At 40.4% G+C, this 26784-nt stretch overlaps 2 protein-coding genes across 4 annotated transcripts in view; one reads left to right on the top strand and one right to left on the bottom strand.

Moving 5' to 3' along the window:
- The window catches only part of HIBCH (3-hydroxyisobutyryl-CoA hydrolase), a 136468-nt gene extending 110473 nt beyond the window's left edge, over positions 1–25995 (bottom strand). Inside the window, exon 1 of one of the 2 annotated variants that reach the window (XM_058440228.1) lies at positions 25756–25995. Coding sequence is in view for 1 of the 2 variants with exons in the window: in XM_032755147.2 (XP_032611038.1) it covers positions 3459–3493 (35 nt within the window). In the remaining variant the exon portion in view is untranslated. Of the gene's footprint in view, positions 1–3458; positions 3569–25755 lie in introns of those variants that run through there. The other variant, XM_032755147.2, reaches the window with a different exon arrangement.
- An 83-nt stretch (positions 25996–26078) lies between these two features.
- Positions 26079–26784, top strand: part of INPP1 (inositol polyphosphate-1-phosphatase) — a 30994-nt gene continuing 30288 nt past the window's right edge. Inside the window, exon 1 of one of the 2 annotated variants that reach the window (XM_058440206.1) lies at positions 26079–26232. The gene's annotated coding sequence lies outside the window, so the exon portion shown is untranslated. The remainder of the gene's footprint in view (positions 26233–26784) is intronic. The other variant, XM_032755141.2, reaches the window with a different exon arrangement.

Here is a 26784-nt window from a genome sequence, read left to right as displayed (position 1 = left end):
ACACCTGGCTAATTTTTAAATTTTTTGTAGAGACACAGTCTATGTTGCCCAGGCTGGTCTCAAATTCATGGGCTGTGATCCTCCAGCCTCAGCCGCCCAAAGTGCTGGCATTACAGGCTTGAGTCACCATGCCCAGCCCAGCAGTGTTTTAAAACTACTAACATTATCTGGATGGAATGGTAGAGATTAAAAAGAAGAAAAAGAAAAAAAGAAAAAACTACTAACATTTAAAAATCAAGAGATTTCACGTAAAAATACAGTTTTTCCAGTTTTTCCAGAAAAATCAGTAGTAATGGAAACCCTGGGTCTATATTCTATAAGGGCAACAATGCCTGGGGCTGAGAAGCTGCCTCCTCTCTACAGCACTCTCTCCAGCTCACCAGTCCCCCACGCTGCCATCTAGCCAGCATCTTTCAATGCTTCCTTCTCAGAAGGCCTCTGCATTCAGGCTCATGATTCCTAACACAGAAAACAACCTAACAGAGCATCAAAGATTGAGCCTTTCATCAACTAAGAAACAACTAAGTAGAACTAGAAGAGAGGCAAAGAGTAAGAACTAAAACAATGTACTTCAGCAGAGTATAGAGCAGATGGAAAAGACAATGAGGCCTATTAACAACTTAAAAAGTAACCTCTTCCTGTTATCTGTATTTTTTAGAGACTAGGTTTTTCCATGTTGCCCAGGCTGGAGGGCAGTGGCACAATCATAGTTCACTGTAAACTTGAACTCTGAGGCTCAAGTGATCCTCCCACCTCAGCCTCCCAAGCTGGAAGGACAGGCATATGCCACCACACCCAGCTAGTTTTTTCATTCCTTATTTTTTGTAGAAACGGGGTCTTGCTATGTTGCCCAGGATTGTCTTGAACTCCGACGTTGGCCTCTCAAAGTGCTAGGATTACAGGCATGAACCACCACACACAGCGAAGAGCAACCTCTCTGATGAGGCTTCCTGACTCCCTCTCCCTGTCTAAATCTGGCTCTCATAACTGTACTTGTCCCTTAAGACACTTACCAGAATTGGTAATCAAAAATTACTTTTGTCAAACTGTTTGTTTCCTATCTGCTCTCCTTTCAGACTCCAAGGGCCTACATAAGGAACAGTAGAAACATCAAGTAGTCCAGAGTGGCTACAGGATAATAGAAATGCCTAGAACTGTGCTTCCCAGGAAGTAGAACAGAACAGTAGGTAATTGTTCATCCATGAATATACCGGGGCCAAATCTGTGAAATCCAGGCTGGTAAAATTGTATTTAATTGCATAAAGCAGAAGGGCACCTCTGTGAGCTTCTGAGAATAACGGCAGGCACTGAAGTAAAACCTTAGCAAGATTAACCTGGCAATCTTGTACAGAAACAATTCACACTGGGAAGAGGAAAAAATGATAACTTTGAGACTACTGTTGAAACTTGAATCCACAGGAAGAGGTTAAGGTTTGGGAGTGCGGGAGAACTTAGGTAACTTTGAGAATCTAGAAGAATGGTAGTGCCAAGAGAGATAAAGGGTAAGGGTTATACTTATGTGCAAATTTATTTTTCCTTTTTTTTTTTTTTTTTTTTGAGATGGAGTCTCACTCTGTCGCCCAGGCTGTAGTGCAGTGGTGCGATCTTGGCTCACTGCAACCTCTGCCTCCCAGGTTCCAACAATTCTCCTGCCTCAGCCTCCCAAGTAGCTGGGATTACAGGCCCCTGCCACCACGCCCGGTTAATTTTTTTGTATTTTTAGTAGAGACGAGGTTTCACTATGTCGGCCAGCCTGGTCTTGAACTCCTGACCTCAGATGATATATGCCTGCCTCGGCCTCCCAAAGTGCTGGGATTACAGGCGTGAGCTCCCGCGCCTAGCCCTTAAGTGCAAATCTATATATGAGGTGCAACTCAGACATTCAGAGGGTTGTGACCAGCACTAGAGCTCAGGGCAAGTCAGGTTAGACAAAAATTTGAGTTACCCTAAGAGAGATGATTAGGGAACCAAAAAAAAAAAAAAAAAGTCCAAGAGCTAAACTGGCACTGGGGTAAGAGGAGAGGCGGTGGAGAGTGGCATTAGAAAAGTAGGCCAGTACCGAAGAGGCCAAGGGAGGCCAGAGTTCAAGTGGGGCTGCCCAACACTGTCAACCATGGCCCAAGGCCTTTTTTCCTCTCAGAAACACTTTCCGTGGCACCCTATTCCCTTACACACTTGTGGGTTAGGCTATTGTGGACTGGACCACCTTGGCCTCTGCTTTCTAGGATAATACCCACTCCAGGGTTGAGTTTGGAAAAAGGCATCTCAGATCAAAGCCCCCAAAATGGTCCTGGCCTCACCTACAGAGTCTGCATCTTGGAACGTGGAGTGGAAGAATTGTGCAAATGATTGATCAAACCAAGCTGAATTGTGCAAATGACAGATCCTTTCCTAAGTCAGTTAACTTTAACAAACATGTCTTTCCAGTTTGTTTCTCTATTTGCTGACAACACAGAAAAAGCGGCAGTAACGATTACGCGTACTGATTTTCTTAGTATTTACTCAATCTCTCCATGAGCTGGTGCAAGGACAACTAATTTTAAGGTATTAAAAAAACAAACAGAAAAGCAACTCTTCAATGTATAACAAAAATTTACTGAGAATTAGGTCTGTGGATACAGTGTTAGACATCTAGATACTTTCCCCTGAAACTATTCTTTTTAAGTCAAAGAAACACCTCCATCCCTTTTCAGGAAACCCAGAAGGCAAACTCTAAGGCTTAAAGAATCCAGTAATTTAAGTTGTCCTTATTTTAAGGAAATAAGGATGGTTCTCCCTTCAAGTGGGCGCAGCTGCTACCTGGTATGACAGTACAGGGCCAGGCAGTGGGCTGTTTAAGACGCATGCAGCCTAATTTCCTAAAGATGATGGCTACCAGATTTCCTAGGCTGAGCTCAAAGCGCAGTGAGGGGTACTTTCGAAAAGTTAAACAATGTTTGCAAACATGCTCCCCCATGCCACGTTAAACTGTCCCTCAACACTAGCCTGAAAGTTCCAAATGCCTATACTGACGCTGCAGCCATGCAAGAAAGCTGAATAAAATCACACCACGGGCAGAGAGGTGCAGCAACTGGCAAAGCACCTGTGTGTGCCGGCTGCACAAAACATGCCGCAGAATTCCTCTAAGTCAAATCCCTCCGTGTCCCCAAACTGCACCCAACTTTGAAGGAAAGAAAGAAACTGAGGCCAAAAGAATTAAAGTCGTGGGGGGGCCAAGCCTGAATTAAGAGCCAGAGTGGCAGAAAACCAAAGTGCTGCTGCAAAGAAGATGCTAGAGGGAGAAAGGAAAGACAGGGACGGGGTCTGGGGCCTGGGGAGGGCCAAGGTTGGGGTCTCACAGCTGCACCTGAGCGCGACTCGAAACTTCGAGGCCAGCAGTCTCCACCCTCGGCCCTTTTCCGACTGTGGCGAGTGCCGCTGAAGAGCCTGCCCTTGGTCGCTCGCTCCCTCTCGCTCACCTCGACATGAGCCCCCACACCTCCCGCTGCCGCATCGCCAAACACTCCGAAGCTAAAGCAGCGCAGCGAGAACCGCCTGGACCGTTCCAGCTCCTCGCGTAAGCCCCGCCCACCGCCGTCCTGCGCCGCCGGGCACAGATGACAAGTCCTCCAGGAAGCCAGAGCGACCGTTTCCGCTACGCGGCGGGGAGGGGAGGGGCGGAGCAAGAACAACGCCTGGAGGAAATAGTTGAGGGAGAGGAAGGGAGATGGGACCGGTGCGGGGTGGGCCTGGGATCTAGGACGGGGCCACGGAGAAGGCGGAGAGCGAGCTGAGGCGGAGCGGGGAGAGGGAGGATAGAGCGGACTAGGGCGGATTCGCAGGAAAGGAGATTGCCCCCTAGAGGCTGTCTTAGCCCAAAGCGCAACCTGTTGTCTAGGCTTGGCCTGACAATTTGACCAGCAGGGACTGATGTGAGACTTTTCTGGAATTTTAGTAATTTTTTATTAAAACGTAAACTTAGTATTCTTTGAGAATCAAGTAGAGGAATTACACTTGATAAAGGACATCGGTGTAGTTTATTCATTCCTAACCCAATACAGCCGAATTCTTTTAATATTAGGATTGAGACATTTTCAGTTTTCTTGGGAAAAGTTACAGATCCCCCACTCTTCCTCAAAGACAGACAAGAGTTGTCTGATTAAGAGATAATAGATATGTCTTCTCAACTAAAGTAAAAGTTGCTGTTATCAGTGAAAGCATAATTACATTCAGAAAGTAGCTTACTCTTAAATGAAACCAACATTTAACTCAACTACTAGGATCCACTGTTAAATTGAGGAAAACATTGCTCTGCTTCCAGATCCACCCAGATGTCTAGCAGAAGACATTTCATCGCCACTATTAAGTATTGACACATTTATCACAAAGAAGAAATCCGGTGACAAATTTCAGAGAGGACACATGAAAGGAGTTATTCTTAGTACCTTGATATTTAAAGAGATACACTGTTGAGACTTTGATCAAAAATTACGTTGCTAACCTAGGTCAAATGTAATAACCAAATGCCCACTGAGAAGAGGACAGACAACAGACATCACAGAAGGAACTCCTTACCTGCAATTTGGTTTTTAACTGGCTACAGGACATCATCATCTGACATCACCATCATGCCTCGTTCACTGCGCACAGAAATGAACCAGTCATCTGACCTAGCATGGTTTACTGGAAAAAGCATGGGCTTTCCTGTTAGACAGACTGAGATTCAAATCCTTGCCACCCTAGCTTCATGTGTTTGAAACCTGAGTCTCACAAGGCCTAATCGTTAGAAGGGCCCTGTGCTTGTTTTAATGCTGTGCTATTAATAATTTTTTAACAAGGAACCACATATTTTCATTTTACACTAGGCCTGCAAATTATGTAATCAGTCCTACTCCTAGCACAATAATAGTTTAATGACCTTGAGCAAATTATATAGCTTTTCAGAACCTCCATTTTCTCATCTGAAAATGGATATGCTGATGATTAAAGACTAGAGGTGTTTGTGAAGATCCATTGAAATATAGACAGAAATATTGAGCAGTGACAGCGTGCTGGCAGTCCTCACAGCCCTTGCTTGCTCTTGGTGCCTCCTCTGCCTGGGCTCCCACTTCGGCGGCACTTGAGGAGCCCTTCAGCCCACCACTGCACTGTGGGAGCCCCTTTCTGGGCTGGCCAAGGCCAGAGCCGGCTCCCTCAGCTTGCAGGGAGGTGTGGAGGGAGAGGTGCTTGCTAGCCAGCTGGAGTTCCGGGTGGGCGTGGGCTTGGCAGGCCCCACACTTGGAGCAGCCGGCTGGCCCTGCCGGCCCCGGACAATGAAGGGCTTAGCACCCGGGCCAGCGGCTGCGGAGGGTGTACTGGGTCTCCCAGCAGTGCCAGCCCACCGGCGCTGTGCTCGATTTCTCACCAGGCCTTAGCTTGCAGGACAGGGCTTGGGACCTGCAGCCCACCATGCCTGAGCCTTCCCCCGCCTCCCTGGGCTCCTGTGCAGCCCGAGCCTCCCTGACGAGCGCCACCCCCTGCTCCACGGCGCCCAGTCCCATGGATCACCCAAGGGCTGAGGAGTGCAGGCGCATGGCACCGGGACTGGCAGGCAGGTCCACCTGCAGCCCCGGTGTGGGATCCACTGGGTGAAGCCAGCTGGGCTCCTGAGTCTGGTGGAGATGTGGAGAACCTTTATGTCTAGCTCAGGGATTGTAAATACACCAAGCAGCACCCTGTGTCTAGCTTGAGGTTTGTGAGTGCACCAATCAACACTCTGTGTCTAGCTGCTCTGGTGGGGCCTTGGAGAACCTTTATGTCTAGCTCAAGGATTGTGAATGCACCAATCGACACTCTGTATCTAGCTACTCTGGTGGGGCCTTGGAGAACCTTTGTGTCCATACTCTTTATGTAACTGATCTGATGGGGCTGTGGAGAACCTTTGTGTCTAGCTCAGGGATTGTAAACGCACCAATCAGCGCCCTGTCAAAACAGACCACCAGGCTCTACCAATCAGCAGGACGTGGGTGGGGCCAGATGAGAGAATAAAAGCAGGCTGCCCGAGCCAGCAGTGGCAACCCGCTGGTGTCCCCTTCCACACTGTGGAAGCTTTGTTCTTTCACTCTTTGCAATAAATCTTGCTATTGCTCACTCTTTGGGTCCACGCTGCTTTTATGAGCTGTAACACTCACCGCGAAGGTCTGCAGCTTTACTCCTGAAGCCAGCGAGCCCACAAGCCCACAAGCCCACCGAGAGGAACGAACAACTCCAGACGCGCCGCCTTAAGAACTGTAACACTCACTGCGAAGGTCTGCAGCTTCACTCCTGAGCCAGCGAGACCAAGAACCAACCAGAAGGAAGAAAGTCCGAACACATCCGAACATCAGAAGGAACAAACTCTGGACAGGCCGCCTTTAAGAACTGTAACACGCACCGTGAGGGTCCGTGGCTTCATTCTTGAAGTCAGTGAGACCAAGAACCCACCAATTCTGGACACAATATGTGCATAAATTACTTAGGACCTCGTAGGTATCAAGACCTGTCAGTTATGCCACACCTTCCACCAAGCTGTCCTTCCTATTCCTAAATTCTCTATTTCTTCTAATGATGCTATCGTCTTCTGGCTTCCAGCTCTAGAAACCTTAGTCCCTTTTAAAAAAATTATCTTAACATTCTATTTTGAAGATTTTCAAACATATAGCAAAATTATAAAAATTTAAAGCAAACACCTAGGTGCTCACCACATAGATTCTACTTGGATTTACATTTTATCTTGCTTTATTCCTTATCCCAAATACCTTATTTTTAAATGCATTTCAAAGTTAATTACAGGCATCGTTTTACTTCTCCCAAAATATGGCATGTGTCTTATTATCTAGAGTTAAATATTTGTTTACATATTTTCCCTTTTGAGACAAAATTTACATACAATGAAATGCACAAATCTTAAGTGTACATTCACTGAGTTTGACAAATGTGTACACTTGTGTAACCAAAATTCCTGAGATATAAACCATTGTCATCACCCTAAAAAGTTTCCTCTCACGATTTTCCAGACATTCTCTGCCTACGACTGCCTTCCCCACCCCAACCCCCGCCCCAGAAGCATCCACTGTTCTGTCTCGAGAACCACTGTTGTTTGTTTTGAGACAGGGTCTCACTCTATCACCCAGGCTAGAATACAGTGCCACAATCATAGCTGACTGCAGCTTCAACCTCCCTGGGCTCAAGCAATCCTCCCACCTCAGCCTCCTGAGTAGATGGGACTACAGGCACATGCCACCATACCCAGCTAATTTTTGTATTTTTTTTGCGAGATAGGGTCTTACCATGTTACTCAGGCTGGCCTCCAACTCCTGGGCTCAAGAGATCTCCCCGCCTCGATTTCCTAAAGTGCTGGGATTAAATACTGCACCTAGCCTGATTTCCTCTACCATCAGTTTTGCATTTTCTAAAAATTCATATAAAATGGAATCATACAGTGTGCGCTTTTTGTGTACAGCATTTTTCACTTAGCAAAATGTCCATATCGTGTGTATCAGTAGTTCCTCCATTTTATTACTGAGTGGTATTTCATTATATGAATACCCCATAGTGTACTGATCTATGCTCCTCCTGATAGATTCCTGGGCTGTTGCCAGTTGGGGCTATTATGAATAAAGCTGCTGTAAACATTCTTGTGTAAATCTTTTGTAGACATATGTTTCCTTTTCTCTTGGGTAAATATCTATAAGTAGAATGTCTTGTTTATAGGGTACATCAATATTTGGTTTTCTGTGAAACAGCCAGACCCTTTTCAAGAGTTTGTATCATTTTGGACAAGAATTCTAGTGGCATACAATCCACAGAATGAGGAATAATGTTTATAAATGATATATTTGATAAAAGGCTATCTAGAATATGTAAAGAACTATCACAATTTAAATAACCGAATTTTAAAATGGACAACAGATTCGAATATACTATACACCTCTCCAAAAAAGATATATGAATGATCAATAATCATATGAAAAGATGCTCAACATTATTAGCCATCCGGGAAATGCACATCAAAACCACAATGACTTCACACCCACCATAATTTTTTTAAAAACAAGTGTTAGTGAGGAGAATTTGGAATCCTCAGACACCACTGGTGAGAATGTACAATGGTGCAGCTATCTTGGAAAAATGTCTGGCAGTTCCTCAAATGGCTAAACAGAGTGACCATATGACCCAACAATTCCATACCTAGGTATATACCCAAAATAAATGAAAACATAGTCCTCACAAAAACTTGTACATAATGTTTATGGCAGCATAATTGCCAAGAAGTAGAAATAACCCAAATGTCCATCAACTGATGAATAGGCAAAAACAAAAGTTATATATCTGTACAATGAAGTATTATTTGGCAATAAACAGAAATGAAGTATCGATACATGGTACAACATGAGCAAACATGGAAAAAACTGTGCTAAATGAAAGAAGCCAGTCACAATAGACCACATATTATATGATGCCATTTACATGAGTGTCTAGAATAAGTAAATGTGTACAGATAGAAAGTAGACTAGAGGTTGCCTAAGGTTGGAGAGGAGGTAGGAGAATTGGAGAGTGACAGCTAAAGGGCACAGGGTTTTCTGGTAATGAAAATATTATAAAATGAATAGTGGTGATGGTTGGACTACACTGAAATGAAAATATTCTAAAATGGATAGTGATGACGGTTGGCTGAATCATATACTTCATATGGGTGAATTGTGTGGTATGTAAATTGTATCTTAATTTTTGAGTAAAGAATTCTGGTTGCTCCATATTCTCAGCCACATTTTGTATTATCAGTCTTTTAAATTTTAGTCATGCTGGTGTGTGTGGTGTTATCTCCTTGTGGTTTTAATTTTCATTTTCCTGGTGTCTAATGATGTTGAGCACTTTTTCATATGCTTATTATCTTCTTTCAATTTTCTTGCCCATTTTTAAATTGGGTTTTTTTGTTGTTGCTTTGTTTTTTGTTTTTTTTTTTTTTAGACAAAGTTTCGCTCTTGTTGCCCAGGCTGCAGTGTAATAGTACGATCTTGGCTCACTGCAACCTCCACTTCTAGCTAATTTTGTATTTTTAGTAGAAACGGGATTTCTCCATGTTGGTCAGGCTGGTCTCGACCTCCCGATCTCAAATGATCCACCTGCCTCGGCCTCCCAAAGTGCTGGGATTATAGGCGTGAGCCACCACACCCGGCCAAATAGGGTTATCTTTTTCTTCGTGTTTGATATTGTCTTATTTTATTATTGTTCAATTATCTATCTGTTACAAATTACCCCTAAAATTTAGCAGCTTAAAGCAACCAACATTTATTGTTTCTCAGAGATTCCAAGGCTCAGGAATCAGGGAGAGACTTAGACAGGTGGTTCTGGCTCAGGGTCTCTCATGAGGCTGCAAAGCATTGGCTGGGATTGCAGTCATCTGAATGCTCAGCTTCCAAACTCATGTGGTTGTTGGCAGGTTACAGGTCCTTTCACATGGGCCTCTCCATGGGGCTGCTCACAGTGTGGCAGCTCGCTTCCTCTGGAGAGAAAGAGCCCAGAGAAAGAGCCACCAAGACAGAAGCCACAGTACCTTATAACTGTCACTACTGTTTATTTTATTGGTCACGCGGACCAACCCCGGTACAGTATAGAAGATTTTACAAGAGAATACTCGGATGCAAGGATCCTTTCAGGCTGTTTGGAGGCGGTTATCATACTTGATTTCATTTTTTCTTTCCTCATTGCCAATCAGTCATCGAGCCATACTAGTTATTTCTTTGAAAGATTTCTCAGATTCGTTCTATCCTCTCAACACCTCCACTGCTACCATTCTAGTACCCACCTGTAACTCATTCCAGATCTAACTTCTCTCTTGTCCCTCAACCATCACACCCTTCAATTCATTCTGCATTTTACTGAAAATAAATTTTCCTAAGATACAAGTTTTGATGTATTATTAAGCTGCTAAATAATCTCACAATTGTCTATAGCTATCTTGTCCAAAACTAGACACAGTTGACTGTTGTGCACTTAAAATGTGGCTAGTATAACTGAGGAACTGAATTTTCAAAAATTTACATTTAAAAACTAAAGCAGTGTTAACATTTTTATATTGATTACATGTTAAAGTAACAGTATTTTGGATGTATTGGGTTAGAAAAAATATATTATTTAAATTAACTTTACCTGTGTCTTTTTACCTTTTCAATGGGGCTACTAGAAAATATTAAATTATAGCCGGGAGCGGTGGCTCACGCCTGTAATCCCAGCACTTTGAGAGGCCGAAGCAGGTGGATCACCTGAGGTCAGGAGTTCGAGACCAACCTGGCCAACATGGTGAAACCATGTCTCTACTAAAAATACAAAAATTAGCTGGGCGTGTTGACACATGTCTGTAATCCCAGCTACAGGCTGTTCCTCCCAGGGCTGAGGCAGGAGAATCTCTTGAGCCCAGGAGGCGGAGGTTGCAGTGGCCGAGATTGCGCCATTGCACTCCAGCCTGGGCAACAAGAGCAAAACTTCATCTCAAAAAAAAAAAGTTAAATTACATATGCAGCTCACATTGTATCTGTATTAAACAACAGTGGTCTAGAACATTCCCTTCAAACTGACTGACTTTTGAGGCAACAGAAACGAGGCTTCACCTTAGCTATCCAAACTTATTTACCATTTACCTGCTCTTATTCCTGTCACATGCATCTCTCCTGGATGTCTCTGAGTATATAATGTTGATTTTCTTCCACTGCTCCTCAGCCCATGCAATTCCTTATACCAGGAAAGCCATTCTTCTTCTATCCTCCTCTAAAATTTATTCATCCTAAAGGCTCAAGTCTTATCTTTCTGCAGTAGTATTTTACTGTAACCTCTACTGAGCTCTCCTACCTGAATTTCAATTACACTTCTAAATCATAGTTCATTACTTCTCTCTCTCTCTCTTTCTCTCTCTCTCCCCTCCCCCGCCGCCCTCTTTTGAGATGAAGTCTCACTATGTTGCCCATGCTGGACTCAAATTCCTGGGCTCAAGTGATCCTTCCACTTCAGCCTTCCCAGTAGCCGGTACTACAGGCACACATACTGCAGTTGGCTTATGACTTACTTCTTACATGATTTTTTGTAGTAATTTAATGCTAATTTTCTCTCTCAAATTGTACATTCCTTGAGGATAGGAACTGTATCTTACATTTTGTCTGAATCTTTCAAAAACCTAATGCTGGGACATGGTAAGAGGGCTTACAAATTTGATATACTAATTATGAAGGAAATGTTGTGTACAAATAACTTTGTTATCTTCTAACCAGTATAAACCTGGCATTAATGTGGAACAAATAAGGTTGTAAAATTTATTTGTCAAAATGCAAGTGCTCCTTGATGTAAGTACCCATAACATGTGAAAGAGTATCCAGGAGCCAGCACAAGGGCTGAAGGATAGAAAAGTGACTCCCTCCTGCTTTCCTTTGTTGGAAATCAATGATTGGCAATCAATGAAGTCTCTGGAGAACCTGCCAAAAAGTCATTCTTGTTGGACTGAGGCCCCTCAGCACACCCAGCCCTGTCCTGTCCCCCTCTCCCTGAAGCTCTACCACCAATCAAGGTTGTCTGCGAATGCTGGGAATGAAATGCCAGATGCTTATTTTAATTGTCCCAATAGCCCATTCATGGAAGGACTTCTGAGATCTTGCCTTTTCCTAACTCTAACCGGCTGTGTTACCTAGTCAACTCTACCCTGCCTCCTCACTCATGGGGTGAGTAGGAAATCTCAAGACTCAGCCCTCTACCCCTTTCACGCCTCTTGGAAATGTGCTGAAACCCACTCGTTTTCCTTCCTTTGCATTTGTGATTTTTCTAAAAATTTACAAAATGGTCTTTTGAGTGAAGAGTCTGTTTGACGCCAATGTTCCTTGCCAAGCCAGAGCAAGGTTCTCTGACCCACAGTGAGCTCATTGGTCCCCACCCCAAGGACATAAGCATGGAAGTCTCAGAGTTACCCCTTTGGCCAAGGCCAACTGCGGGATGCATGGATGCACAGAATGTAGACCACCTGCAAGAAGTCCCTGGTGTCTTCCCAAACAGAGAAACCTGGGTCATACAACTAAAGGCCAGAAGTAGGGCATTGCCCAACCACTACAGACAAGAACTGGGGAAAATAGAACTTGATTCACAGACTCCAGACAGCAGTGTTCATTTCAATTTATCAGTCACAAAATGGTGGTATGGGATACTGTGACAGCTGTAACCCAATAGCACTTAAGGGATTTACCATTTCCTCCTATGCACTATGGGCATGAATGAGTATCCTTATGGATCCCAAGGTTTTGGAGGTACCAGCAGTTAAGTAATGAAATCCTCTGGATCCTTTCCCTTCCTTTTTGCTTGGTATCCAAAGCAAGTTAAATCAGCCCTGTTGCAAGGCTAGTATTCATCAGATAAACATCAGTATGGCTATGTGATTGTTAAGACATTGAAATACTTCCAAAATGATTGGTAAATAGCCACTGCTCACTGCCAGGCAACCTATTTCCTTGGGCCCAAAGGATCCCCAAGAGGGTACTGATGAAGAAACCAACCTGGCACCTGCCAGGTGACTGGCCATAGCTGACTACACTAGACTCCATCCAATGTGTTCATAGCGGGCCCAGAACCTTTCGGAGATGGCGCTCCTTGTGATAGTGCTTGCATACCAGAAGGGATGCATGGTGCCCATCAGGCTGTTCCTTCCAGGGCTGAAACTACCTGCTGCAGGCTGGCACACACAGACTTACCCCCAGGGTACTTTAATGTACCATAGCTCTTCAGTATTTTGAATATTACTCTTGCCTTTTTGTATGCTTTTGCTAATTATTTTGTGCAACCCAAAGAACAGGATTGGACCCATGCATTATGGTGGAAATATTGAAAGGATCACATAGGTTAAACTGGGAACTGAAAGTCTTTTGAAGGGGAGCCACATCTGGGGCCCTTTCTTCTCTCTCTCTCTCTCTTGTTGGCCGCATGGAACCTCATGCAAACTCGCGGAATGTCTGCTTCTATTTGGTGCTTTGTCTAATCATGGAGGGGCTACTATGATCCAGGTGCTGTGTTAGTGTTAGGCTCTGAAGGTTACATGGAGCCATGGAAGCACATAGTAGGGCCACTTGTTATAGTGTTGGAATCAGAGAAGGCTTCCCAGGAAAGGTAACTGTTTTAGATAGAGAAACTCTGCACAGATGAAGCATAATAGGTGACTCCAGCATTTTGACAGTGGCACAATAAAGGTAGGGAAGGGTCAGGTCTCTGGGGACTATGAAACCTGTCTAAGGGTATTTAAGCAGAAAGATGACATAATCGGATTTGACTTCTATCAGTATCACTCTGAAGCAGGGCCAGTGGACCAGAGAAAACTGATCTCCCTATATGTTTTCTGTACCTTCATACTAATTTGACTTCCAAGAGATTTTTATTTGCCTTCGCTTGTCTGATTCCAACTCTACTTCATGACATCATCTCATAATATTGCTTTTAAATAGTTATTTTTTACATTTCTATTTTGTTTTTATCACACTTTCTAATTGATTAATCTGTTTCTCATTTTCTGAACTCAGCAAAGCAATCTGATTAGCCTGGTGTAAATTGTTTGAGCTGTGAACGGACCAACTTGGATCAAGAGGCCATGGAGTTTAATCATCCATTTGCCTACCGGGAATGTTCATGGGTTCCAAGATTATGTGGGTCTGGCAGGCAATTATGGCTTATTTCTCAGATCATCAACCAGTATCCATGCTCAGAGTATTGATTCAAATAGCAGCTGATAAGGATAGGAGCATTTATAAAATTGGAAAAATTTTAAATAAAGATAGTTCTGTTAGACCAAAAAATTTGTGTATATATGTGCAGAAACATTTTAGAGAAATGCACACCCAAAATGTTAACAGTGGTTATCTTTGGGTGATGGTGAAAATACGAATGACTCACTTCTTCTCTATAATTATTTATATTTTCTATTGTGTCACTTGAGACTAGATTGTTGTTTTGTAACAAAAATAAAAGTGGTTTTTAAGGAAATCAGGGAGCGTTATACATATCTGCCACATTTTTCCTTATGGCTAATTCCCAAAATACCTTTTGGACAAGTTTTGTCTTTACTGCATGCACTTGATTTCTAGTGAGTTGCCACTAGATGGTGAATATACCACATCAAACAAGATTGAAAGGCTTCCATGTTTTCAATAAGCTAATCCCTCCAAATGAAATTTCTTGGAAAAAAAAGTCTTAATACATTTTTCAACCTTGAGATATGGCATACTAAAATATGTCTCTAATGATTGAAATAAAAATACATGCGTAACACATTCACGACATAACACTGACATTATAAAGACTTTGTACTGTATTTTCCAAGAACACAAGCCTTGGTGCACAGAAATAGTACAATGTCCATTTGTAGATTTAACATAATTTACATATTTCTAGTATGCAATGTCAAATTATCTTTATTATTTAAAAATATTCACTTTATGTATAGTCTTGACCTCACTTTAGCAATAAATATTTAAATTTAGCATTAAAACATTCCCAAATGAGTAAATTGATCTGTCCTACTAAGTTTGATAAGTTGGTTTACAAATTCTATGGTGTTCTATGAAACTAGTATCACCCCGATACCCAAATCAGGCAAGAACACAACAAAAAAATAAATCTCTACAGGCCAATATCGCTGTTGAACATAGATGCCAAACTCCTCAACAAAAATACTAGCAAACCCAACCGAACAGCACATAAAAAAGATAATTCATCATGATCAAGTGGACTTTATTCCAGGGATGCAAGGATGATTCAACATTCTCAAATCAATAAATGTGATTAACCACATCAACAGAATTAAAAACAAAAACCATTTGATCATCTCAATAGATGCAGAAAAAGCGTTTGATATAAACCAACATCACTTTATGATAAAAACTCTCAACAAACTAGATACCTCAAAATAATAAAAGCCATATATGTCAAACCTACAACCGGCCGGGCGCTGTGGCTCACGCCTGTAATCCCAGCACTTTGGGAGGCCGAGACGGGCGGATCACGAGGTCAGGAGATCGAGACCATCCTGGCTAACACGGTGAAAACCCCGTCTCTACTAAAAATACAAAAAAAAAATTAGCCGGGCGCGGCGGCAGGCGCCTGTAGTCCCAGCCACTCGGGAGGCTGAGGCAGGAGAATGGCGTGAACCCGGGAGGCGGAGCTTGCAGTGAGCCGAGATCGCGCCACTGCACTCCAGCCTGGGGGAAAGAGCGAGACTCCGTCTCAAAAAAAAAAAAAAAAAAAAAAAAACCTACAACCAACTGATACTCATACTGAATGAGGAAAAGTAGAAAGCATTCCCGCTAAGAGCTAGAACAAGACAGGGAAGTCCGCTCTCACCACTGCTATTCAACATAGTACTGGAATTACTAGCTAGAGCTATCAGGCAAGAGAAATAAATAAAGGACATCCCAACAAATTATCTCTGTTCATTGATGACATAATCTTATACCTAGAAAATCCTAAAGACTCCTCCAAAAAGACTCATAGACTTGATCAACAACTTCAGTAAAGTTTTAGGATACAAAATCAATGTACAAAAATCAATATCATTTTTATACACCAAATATTTTCAACCTGAGAACTAAAGCAAAAACTCAATCCCATTTATAATTAGCCACAGAAAAAAATAGAATACCAGAATATATTTAACTAACCAGGTGAAAGATCTCTACAAGGAAAACTACAAAACACTGATGAAAGATATTATATATAACACAAACAGATGAAAAAAATCCCATGCTCATGGATTGAAAGAATCAATGTCCTTAAAATAACCTGCCCAAAGCAGTCTGCAGATTCAACACAACACCTATCAAATTACCAATGCCATTCTTCACAGAATTAGAAAAAAACTATCCTAAAGTTGACATGGAACCAAAAAAGAGCCCAAATAACCAAAACAACCCTAAGCAACAAAAACAAAGCCAAAGGCATGGCATTACATTACTTCAAATTATACTATAAGGCTATAATAACTAAAACAGCTTAGTACTGGTACAAAAAGACACATTTAGATTAATGGAACAGAATAGAGAACCCCAAAATAAAGCCATATACCTACAACCAGCTGATCTTTGACAAAGCTGACAAAAATAAACCATGGGGAAAGGGCACCCTATTCATTAAATGGTGCTAGGAAAATTATCTAGTCATATGCAGAAGAATGAAACTGGACCCTTATCTCTCACCATATGCAAAAATTAACTCAAGCTCGATTAAAGACCTAAACGTAAGACCTGAAACTATAAAAGTCCTAGAAGAAAACCTAAGAAATATTCTTCTGGACATTGGCCTAGGCAAAGAATTTATGACTAAGACCCCAAAAGCAAATGCAATGAAAACAAAAATAGACAAATGGGACTTAAACTAAAAAACTTCTGCACAGCAAAAGAAATAATCAGCAGAATAAACTGACAACCCACAGTATTACCTAAGTAATGAGGTACCTTATATTACAGAAGGACATTATTTAACAAATTAAAAGACAGTATAATCACCCCATGAGAGATCTATTTCTTATCTCCTCTTGCCCTTTCAGTCCCTTGTAGAAACTATTTGCAAATTATACCTCTGACAAAGTACTAATATCCAGAATCTACAAGGAACTCAAACAAATCAACAAGAAGAAAACAAAAAAAATCCCATAAAAAAGTGGGCAATTCAGGAATTTGAGGCTACAGTGAGCTATGATTGTACCACTGCACTCTGCACTCTACAGTGGACGACATAGCAGGGCAATCTCTTGCCAACAACAACAACAACAAAAAGTTGGTAAAGGACATGAACAGACATTTCTCAAAAAAAGACAAACAAGAAGCCAACAAACATTTGAAAAATGCCAGTAAGAATAGCTATTATTATAAAACAACAGATGGTAGCATGGATGTGGAGAAAAGGGAGCCCTTATACACCATTAGTGGGGAGTGTAAATGAGCACAACATCTATAGAAAATAGTATAGAGATTTCTCAAATAACCTACCATTCAACCCAGCCATCCCACTATTAGACATCTACCCAAAAGGAAAGAAATCATTATACCAAAAAGCCACCTGCACTTGTATGTTTATGATGGCACATTCACAATTGCAAAGTCATGGAATCAACCTAAGTGTTCATCAATGGATGAATGGATTTTTTTTAATGTGGTATATATACACCATGGAATACTATGCAGCCACAAAAAAGAATGAAATCATGTCCTTTGCAGCAACATGGATGGAGCTGGAGGCCATTATTCTAAGTGAAATAATTCAGAAACAGAAAATCAAATACCGTATGTTCTCACTTATAGATGGGAACTACACCAAGGATTACACATGCACATAAAGATGAAAATAATACACACTGGGGACTCCAAAAAGGGGGAGGTTGAGATGGGGGTGAAGGTTAAAAAAAATTTATCTATAAGGTACAATGTTCACTATTTGGGTAATGGGTATGCTAGAAGCCCAAACCTTACTGTTTTGTAATATATCCATGTAACAAATCTGCACGTGTACCCCTGAATCTAAAATAAGTAAATAAACTTTTTAAAAGAGAAAAAGCAACCCAATTCTCCGATATTAGCAAGTCCCAGGGAAGTGTAATCAAGAAGATCTTCTGTAAAAATTATGGCCATTAGGCTCCACTGGGTTTCCCTATAATTGCTTGCATGTATGTATACATAGCAATAATAATTACGTAAGTAGTATATAATTTTTTTACAGTATGTTACAGTATGTATATACTTCCCTCTGATGGACCCTAGATTCCTCAATATTTGATATTTCTTTCAGGAGGGGGAAATAAAAGCAAATGAGTGTTGAAATGGTATATTTTTCCACTTATATGGGAAAACGTTGAGTCCTTTACAGTCTCATTTATATCGTCCTGGTATTTTAGCGGCTGAGGCTTTCTACTATTCTAAATACTGTATTCTCTTTTCCTTTGGCAGATAAAGAAGGAGGTAAGGTAAAAGAAAATAGTAAATATTGATATTCTGTTTTCTGATATTCACCTACTAAGTTCAGAAATCCTCCTTTGAAACTCTTGCCTCAAACTCCTAAATTAAAAAGGAAAAATGACTCATCCCACAATACTAGTGGTAAAATTAATTTAAATTTGTATAATTTCTGCCTACATTTAGGAGCAAAAAACTCAGAGCACAAAGACAGTGGAAGGCAAGACAGCAATGTTTGATATGTGTTACTAAGATTCAAAGTTGCCGGGCGCGGTGGCTCATGCCTGTAATCCCAGCACTTTGGGAGGCCAAGGCAGGCGGATTATGAGGTCAGGAGATCGAGGCCATTCTGGCTAACATGGTGAAACCCCATCTCTACTAAAAATGCAAAAAAAAAAAATTAGCTGAGCCTGGTGGCAGGCGCCTGTATTCCCAGCTACTCAGGAGGCTGAGGCAGCAGAATCACTTGAACCCAGGAGGCGGAGGCTGCAGTGAGCTGAGATTGCACCACTGCACTCCAGCCTGGGCACACAGCAAGACTCTGTCTCAAAAAAAAAAATTCAAAGTCAATGAGGTAGGAAATAATTTTCAGCTGATGAAAGATTTATGATAAATGGTAATATCAAAGCTTTTTTCCCCCAAGTTTGAAAACAAATTAGACAGCTGCTGCTGTACACTGTCTCCTAGACTCCGGAGTCAAAACCTCTGTACTCATCCATAGATAAGACTATCTAAATGAATGGAGAATGGGAGACCAGAGATGCGGTGAAGTAAGTGGTAACAGGGAATTAGCTTCCTTTTCCTCATGTTGGTATCAAGCAGTGGGTCTCCAACTTTCATTTAACTCCTTTATCCTCACAGAAGTAACTAATAACTGCATTTGTTACTATTTCCAAGATAAAATTTAACCACATATGTCAAGTAATATATGGTTGACCCTTGAACAACACGGATTTGAACTGTGTGGGTCCACTTACAAGTGGAGTTTTTGCAAACAAACACAGATCAAAAATACAATATTTGAGGGATGTGAAACCTGCCTATAAGGAGGGCTGAATTTTTGTACACACAGGTTCTGCTGAGCCAGCTGCTGGACTTTAGGATGCTCGGATTTTGGTATCCATAGTGGGAGGAGTGTTGGAGATCCCGGAACCAAGTACCCCATGGATATCAAGGGACAACTGTATTTAACCTTTCTTCATAACCTTGTGGAAGGAGTAAAAGAAGGAAAAAATGTGTATGAGGGAGTAGGGGGTGGGGGAATGTTATGAAGAAAGAAACTATGTGAACTAAGTTCAAAAATAACTGTGTGTGTTCTTTCTGATTTTCCAGTGTTTTCTTTCCATTTATAACAGTTCATTTGTGGAAACTCTAGATTAATCACAATAAGCAAACATTTCACTGTTGGCGCATCCTATTACAAGACTTGTGAAACGCATTTAGGATCAAATACTCAATACATATGAAGGGATTTGGAAGTTAAAATTGTTTTTAAGTTGTGAGGTATTAGGAGTAACAGTACAATCCCATTTTCCCAAATATATTTAAAATGTCTCTACAGTGTTAACTAAATGACACACCTTATATCACAGAAGGAAATTACTTAACAAATTCATAAGACAGTATAATCAGCATATGAGAAATCTACTTCTTGTCTCCTCTTGCCTTTCCAGTCTCTTGTTGGCTTAAGTTTTACCAGAATGATTTGGTAATATCAGGTGTGGAGGAGACAGAATGGGTGCGGTTTAGGAAAAGAATTTGATTCTGTGTATTGGACATTTTAAAGAAGGCTCTTAAAGCTCAATTTTTAATGCTTAAGAAATTAAAAGACTTTTAAATGCACTATTCCCTATGAAATTAAATACATACTCATACTTGCCACAAAATATCAAAAGATAGACTGCCAAAATATTCCAAAAATAAAGGTAGACAAACTTGTTCGAAAGCAAAATACACAAAACGGGGTACGCAATCAGGATGTAAATATTCAACATAGCAAAGTATGCAATAAAATGATTTTACAAACTAAAATGTATCAGGGAGGATCCAAGAATAAGTTGATTTTAGAATGGTCTGTGGAAAACTAAAGTAAACAAGAAAATATCTAGGGAAGTTTAAGAATGGGAGGAAATGAGTCATTGATAATATGCTTGCTCCAGAGGATAACCTTTGTACCAAACGGCAGAGAACTGACATCTAATCAGCAGAGGTTGGCCTTGGCAGTTTACGAAGGAATGTCCAGAGGGAGCACAGGGAAAGGCAGTCCAATGATCCTTCCCTGAATTTTTTACTCTTCGATGTCAGCCTTTAATTTCCTTGAGATGGAGGAATTCGAATCCTAAGGATCCCTAAACTCCAAGGCTTTTGCATTTACTATATTTAACATCTGGGAATTTAGTAAACAACACTTCTGTGGAAAGGTAAGTGAAAAAAAAAGTTAATTTCTATTTTATGAAGTTTAACATATATGCACTTTGTGTGTGTATGCATATGTGTGTGTGGATAGAATGTGATAAAATAAAGATTAAAAACTCAAGGCCCAATGAAAGCTTTTAGAGAGATGCCTATATTCCCATGCCTTCATGACTGTAAATATATCCGCTATGACATACACTAGAAATTTATCCTTTGCTTTTGATATCTTAGCTACTTGTATCACTCAGGACCACATTCTACTCCCACTAGTTTATACAGGTTAGTAACCTTGCACCGTACCTTAAAAACACTCAGAGTTTTAAATGTTCTATCACAAATGTTAAGGATTCCTTCCCTGAATCATAAATGTGCTTTGCTTTCATTATACAATCTTTTCTAAGGCAGGTATTAATGATTTATATTAGTTAATGATTTAAAAGGAACACAAAAATAAGATTGTGCAACACGGAGTTAGGAATCTCTTACAGCTTTCTCAGTTCAAGTCTGGTCCTTGTTGTGAGTCAACCACATTTTTAAACTACCTAATGGCCTATGGTCAAGTCATTTTTACATATGCCTAACAAAAGAGATATGAAAGAGGTGAAAAGTGCTGTAAAACCTTTTTTTTTTTTTTTTTTTTTGAGACAGGGCCTCACTCTGTTGCCCAGGCTGGAGTGCAGTGGCACAATTTCGGCTCACTGCAACCTCTGCCTCCTGGGTTCAAGAGATTCTCCCACCTCAGCCTCCCAAGTAGCTGGGACTACAGGCACACAACACCACGCCTGGATAATTTTTGTATTTTTTGTAGAAATTGGGTTTCACCATGTTGGCCAGGCTGGTCTCGAACTCCTAACCTCAAGGGATCCACCTGCCTTGGCCTCCCAAAGTGTTGCGATTACAGGTGTGAGCCACCATGCCCGGCCTGCAAAACTTATTATAGTCCAGTGAACTACAGTCAATACCAATTTCAAGTTTCCAGTAGCTGATTTCAAGTTATGAGGTGGAGCAATGGCAAGCCCACAGTGCTGATCCGTGTGACAATTGGTAACTTCAATTCTAGTTTGATGTGATTGACATGACTGAGGAAAGGATATGACTGAGTCTAGAAAGGTTGAGAGTTGCCTACTGACATTGCTACCATTCACCCTTCCTTATTCTAGAGGCCTTGGCTAATGTGTCATTAAAAAACGTATTTCAAAGGAATACTTCATGACAATGAAGTGCTCATATGTGGTGATTAGACAACAGTTTACAAAACAATATGTTTGGTAATATTTGCAAAAACAATACATACATACACACAGAGAGATGACTGGAAAGTTATACCCTGAAATGTTACAACTGTAGTACATAGAGTAGGTTTTATTTCCTTCTTTATACTTTTTCACATTTTTCACTTTTCACAAGTTTTTCTTCATAATGCATTACTCTTTTATATATTTATTTATTTTTACTTTAAGTTCCGGGATACATGTGCAGAACGCGCAGGTTTGCTAAATAGGTATATGTGTGCCATGGTGGTTTGCTGCACCTATCAACCCGTCACCTGGGTTTTAAGCCCCACATGCATTAACTATTTGTTCTGATACTCTCCCTCCTCTCAACCCCTCTCCCACAGGTCCTGGTGTATGTCGTTCCCCTCTCTGTGTCCATGTGTTCTCATTGTTCAACTCCCACTTATGAGTGAGAACATAAGGTGTTCGGTTTTCTGTTCCTGTGTTAGTTTTCTGAGGATGATGGCTTCCAGCTTCATGATCTCATTCTTTTTTATGGCTGCATAGTATTCCATGGTGCATATGTACCACATTTTCTGTATCCAGTCTATCGTTGATGAACACTTGGGTTGGTTCCATGTCTTTGCTATTGTGAATAGTGCAATGCATTACTTTTATAAACACAAACAAGTCACTTGAAAAGAGTAAATAAACTTCATCTCAAGGTATAAATATTAAAAATATTTTGAAAAAGTGAATTTGAGCAGGAGATTACCCTATTGTTATTAAAATGCTATGCCATTGACATAGTAATCCAAAGAAGATTGAATGAAACTAAATAGAGGATCCAGAAATACGGCCTAGTGCATAAAAGAAGTTAATTTATGATACATCAATCATCACAGAATAGTGAGAAAAAATGTTTGCTCAATAAAACTTAAATAGTAAGTAGTAAAAAAAAAATTGGAGGAAATATAAATGAATATTGATCTGATCTTTGGTTTAAAAGGATCTTAGGCATATAAACAAGAAAAAAATCCAGAGATTTGGCTAAGTAAAAACTTTTTAAATTTTGTAAATAAAAACACGTAAAACTAGAAGGCAAACTAAGAAAAAGTATTTGCCACAAATGTGATAAAAGGTTGTGACAAATGATTAATTCAATTGTTAATTGGATTAAACAAGATAAATAATAAGACTACAATATTGCTACTCTGTGGACATCATGAAAGCACAGACACAATGTATTGTTCATTAAACCGTTAGCATAATGATCAGAACATCATACAAGGAATTATTATGTATTGATGAATCGAGAAATGGTCAAACATGAAAATATGACTAAAAAAATGTAGAAGGTGGTGGAGGAGAAGGGAAAATATCAATGGCCAAGAGACATGGGAAAACATTTTCTCAGTAATGAAAATGCAATTAAAAGTATGATGAGAAGTCAGGAGAGGTTTTTTGGCATTGTGTATGTGGTGACAGATGCAGTAATGAGATGGGTCACATCATTCACAGTGAGGAGTGTCTTGAATAGGTAAAATCATATTGTCGACTGAAATTCTAGGAATCTAACCTAAAGAGATACAACAGACACTTGATACTTAGGAAGGGTATATCTTCCAGACTCTAGGATTTTCCAAATCTGTGTTTTCACACTGTGTTCCAAGGAGCCCTGGGGTTCTGCAGAGGCATCCCAAAGTCGGCTTCAAAGATAGGAAGAAGGTTTCCCCAATGCTGCCTCAACCAGAGCAATTTGACATTTATCTAATTTGTATGTTAGATTACATGTAAGAACTTTTTCTTAAAGATTCCACTGAAAACATCAAAATGTGGACACCACTGTACTGTATATATAATTTCTTCAATAAAATGCAATGGAGCATTACTTCTCAAAAACTACCGGAGAAGTGGAGAATAGTCAGAGTGTTATATTCCCAAACACTAGCCTCACAGCATTAATTTAAATCCCAGTTTCAGGAAATGTGTACATCACTCTATAATTACCTTGCAAATAGTCCAAAGCTTGGATATAAAATCTGCAAATATCCAGGCCCTGTTGCAATAAGGATAAAAGATTTGTGTTCTATGACGATCAACTGTGTCCTTTAATATATTTAGTCTGTCATAACAGGAACCAATTTCCACTCAGATGTTTCAGCTGAAGAGATTTTATTGTAGGAACTATTTATAGAAGTTAGGGTTAGGGTTGGATGAAAGGAAACAAGGAGAAACATGGAGGTACCCAGGAGTTAGCACAGCTAGGCCTGAAGAAATAAGGGGAGGGAATCACATTAGCAGAGCCCAGTGAAGGCTGGCACAGTGGAGCAGGGCTGCCTTGCAGGAGCAGCCTTCGAGGGACAAAGCCACCATCAGAACCCAGCCAGAAGCAGGAAAAGAGGTGGTGAGACATATCCTAACCTTTTTTCCTTTTCCATCCTCCAACTTACTGATGGTGTTACCCATTGGTCAAAACCAACTGGCATGAGACCCCAGCTGGAACAGTTTATGAAAAATTCCACCTTTTGAGGCACAGAGTCTAGCAGAGAAGAGCAGAAGATGGCACTAAAAGATAACAAGTGGAGAATAACCAGCATATTTATAACAGAGAAATACAAGTTCCCCCCTTACCTGTGCGGGATACGTTTCAAGACCCCTCATGGATATCTGAAACTGCAGATAGTACTGAACCCTTTATATACAATGTTTTTTCATATACATACCTATCTATGATTAAGTTATTAATATAAATAAGGCACAATAAGAGATCAACAACAATTACTACTAATAAAATAGAATAGCCAGGCACAGTGGCTCATGCCTGTAATCCCAGATCTTTGGAAAACCGAGGCGGGAGTATTACTTGAGGCCAGGAGTTCCTGGGCAACAGAGTCAGACTCCATCTGTACAAAAAATAAAAAAATTAGCTGGGCGTAGTGATGCACACCTGCAGTCCCAGCTACTTGGGAGGCTGAGGCAGGAAGATCACTTGAGCCAAAGAGTTTGAGGCTGCAGTGAGCTATTATTGCACCATTGCACTCCAGCCTGGTTGACAGAATGAAGCCTTGTCTCTAAAAATAAAACAGAAAGGTAAAATAAGATAGAACAGTTACACAAATATATTTTAATAAAAGTTATACGCTGTGGCCATAACTTTTGCAGTTTGAGGTACAACAGCAAAACTAACATGAATTTCTTTTTCCTTCACAATTTCACAGGTAGAAGATTCATTCTTATCACAGATCTTAGCGACCTCAGCATATGGATGTTTTTCTTTCCTTACTAATTCAAAAACTTTCACGTTTTCACTTAAAAGAAGCACTTTATGACTTTTCTTTGGCATACCCAAATTGCCAACATTACTACTCTTGTGTTTAGGGGCCATTATTAAGTTAAATAAGTGTTACTTGGACACAAGTACTGCAATACCTTGACAGTAGGTCTGACAACCAAGCCAACTACAAAGTGATTAACAGGGGAGCATATACAGTGTGGACACATTGAACAAGAGGGATGACCCATGGCCTGGGCAGGATAGAGCAGGATGGTGCACAATGTAAAACTTATGAATTGTTTTATTTCTGGAATTTTTCATTTAATATTTTCAGATCTCGGTTGATCATAACTGAAACCTTGGAAGCGAAACCACAGATAAGGGGAGACTAGTGTACTGGGAACTCAGATGTTTGATAATAGAGGAAACCTTAACTAAATAATGATATTAACCATTCTGCTATTAAATAAAAGTGCTCAGAAGACCATTATGTAATCAGGGAGTACAGAAGAGAGAGCAACCAACTCCTTACAGAGATTGTAATAAAAGATTTTCCCAAATTAACAAATGAGGTGCTTTATTGTCTCCCAAGCAAAGTTTCTTATATTTTTGCTAATTATATAAACAATACATTTCATTATGGGAAACATATACATAGAGCAAAAGCAATTATCTACAATTCCATCCCCTGCCCTAGACCACTATAAATATGTTTATATCTTTCCAGATTTTTTTCTATGCATTTATACACACATGATTATGTTGTTTTCGGGATCACACCATATTATTTTGTAAACTGTATTTTCCACTTATAAATCATAAATACTATTTTATGCAATAGATACCACTCTGCAACATTTTAAAATTTTAACACTTTTTAAAAACTTACCTCCGTGTATCTAGTTGTAACTAATTTTTATGCTCGGACATTTAGTTTGGTTTCTCTTTTGGCCATTACCAAATGTACTGTGATGAGATTTTACATTTTGGGGGTGATATAGTTTGGATGTCCCATTCAGATTTCATGTTGAGATATAATCTCCAGTGTTGGAGGTGGAGCCTGGTGGGAGGTGTTTGGATCATAGGGGCGGATCCCTCATGAATGGCTTGGGCCATCTCCTTGGTGATAAGTGTGCTCTCACTCTGAGCTCACAGGGATCTCGTTGTTTATGTGGCTCCTTCCCCCTCGCCAACTCCTTCTTGCTCCTGCTCTCACCATGTGAGACACCTGCTCCCTATCACCTTCCAGCATGATTGGAAGCTTCCTGAGGCCCCCCCCCAGAAGCAGATGCCATTATGCTTCCTGTACAGCCTGCAGAACCATGAGCCAGTTAAACCTCTTTTCATATAAATTAACGAGCCTCAGGTATTTCTTTATAGGAATACAAGAACGGCCTAACAAGGGTGGGGGGAGGGGGGCAGTTTTTTTTTTTTTTTAAACACACAGAAGAAAAGCAACAGAGACATATGTGGTCTTCAAAGCACAAAATATTTGCCATCTGACCTTTTATAGAAAATGTTTGTATTATAAATTTCCAGGAATGTAATTTTTAAGTCAAAGTGTGTGAACATTTTTGAGGCTTTCACTACATTCTGTTGAATTGCTCTCCAGAATTGTTGAGCCAATTTACACTCTTCTCAGTAATGTATGCATTTCTTTAGTTGCCACACATCCTACTCCAAGGGTCACTGGCCCAAATTACTAGCTCTGAGTATTATTTTATTCTCAATTTGATGGTGCATTATCGTTTTAAGTTTTCACTTCTCTTAAAAATGTTTGGCCATTTACATTTTTCTCTCATGATAACGAATTTGTATTTTGCTCATTTTTAATAGGCTATTTTTTCTAAGTTCTCTTTAATAAGAATGTTATGCTTATCTTTCATGTATATTGCAAATTTTTTATAATTTTTACTTG

Source organism: Hylobates moloch, unplaced genomic scaffold (assembly GCF_009828535.3).
Source record: "Hylobates moloch isolate HMO894 unplaced genomic scaffold, HMol_V3 SCAFFOLD_1, whole genome shotgun sequence".
Classification (NCBI taxonomy): Eukaryota; Metazoa; Chordata; class Mammalia; order Primates; family Hylobatidae; genus Hylobates; species Hylobates moloch.
This window is presented reverse-complemented; position numbering and strand designations above follow the sequence as displayed.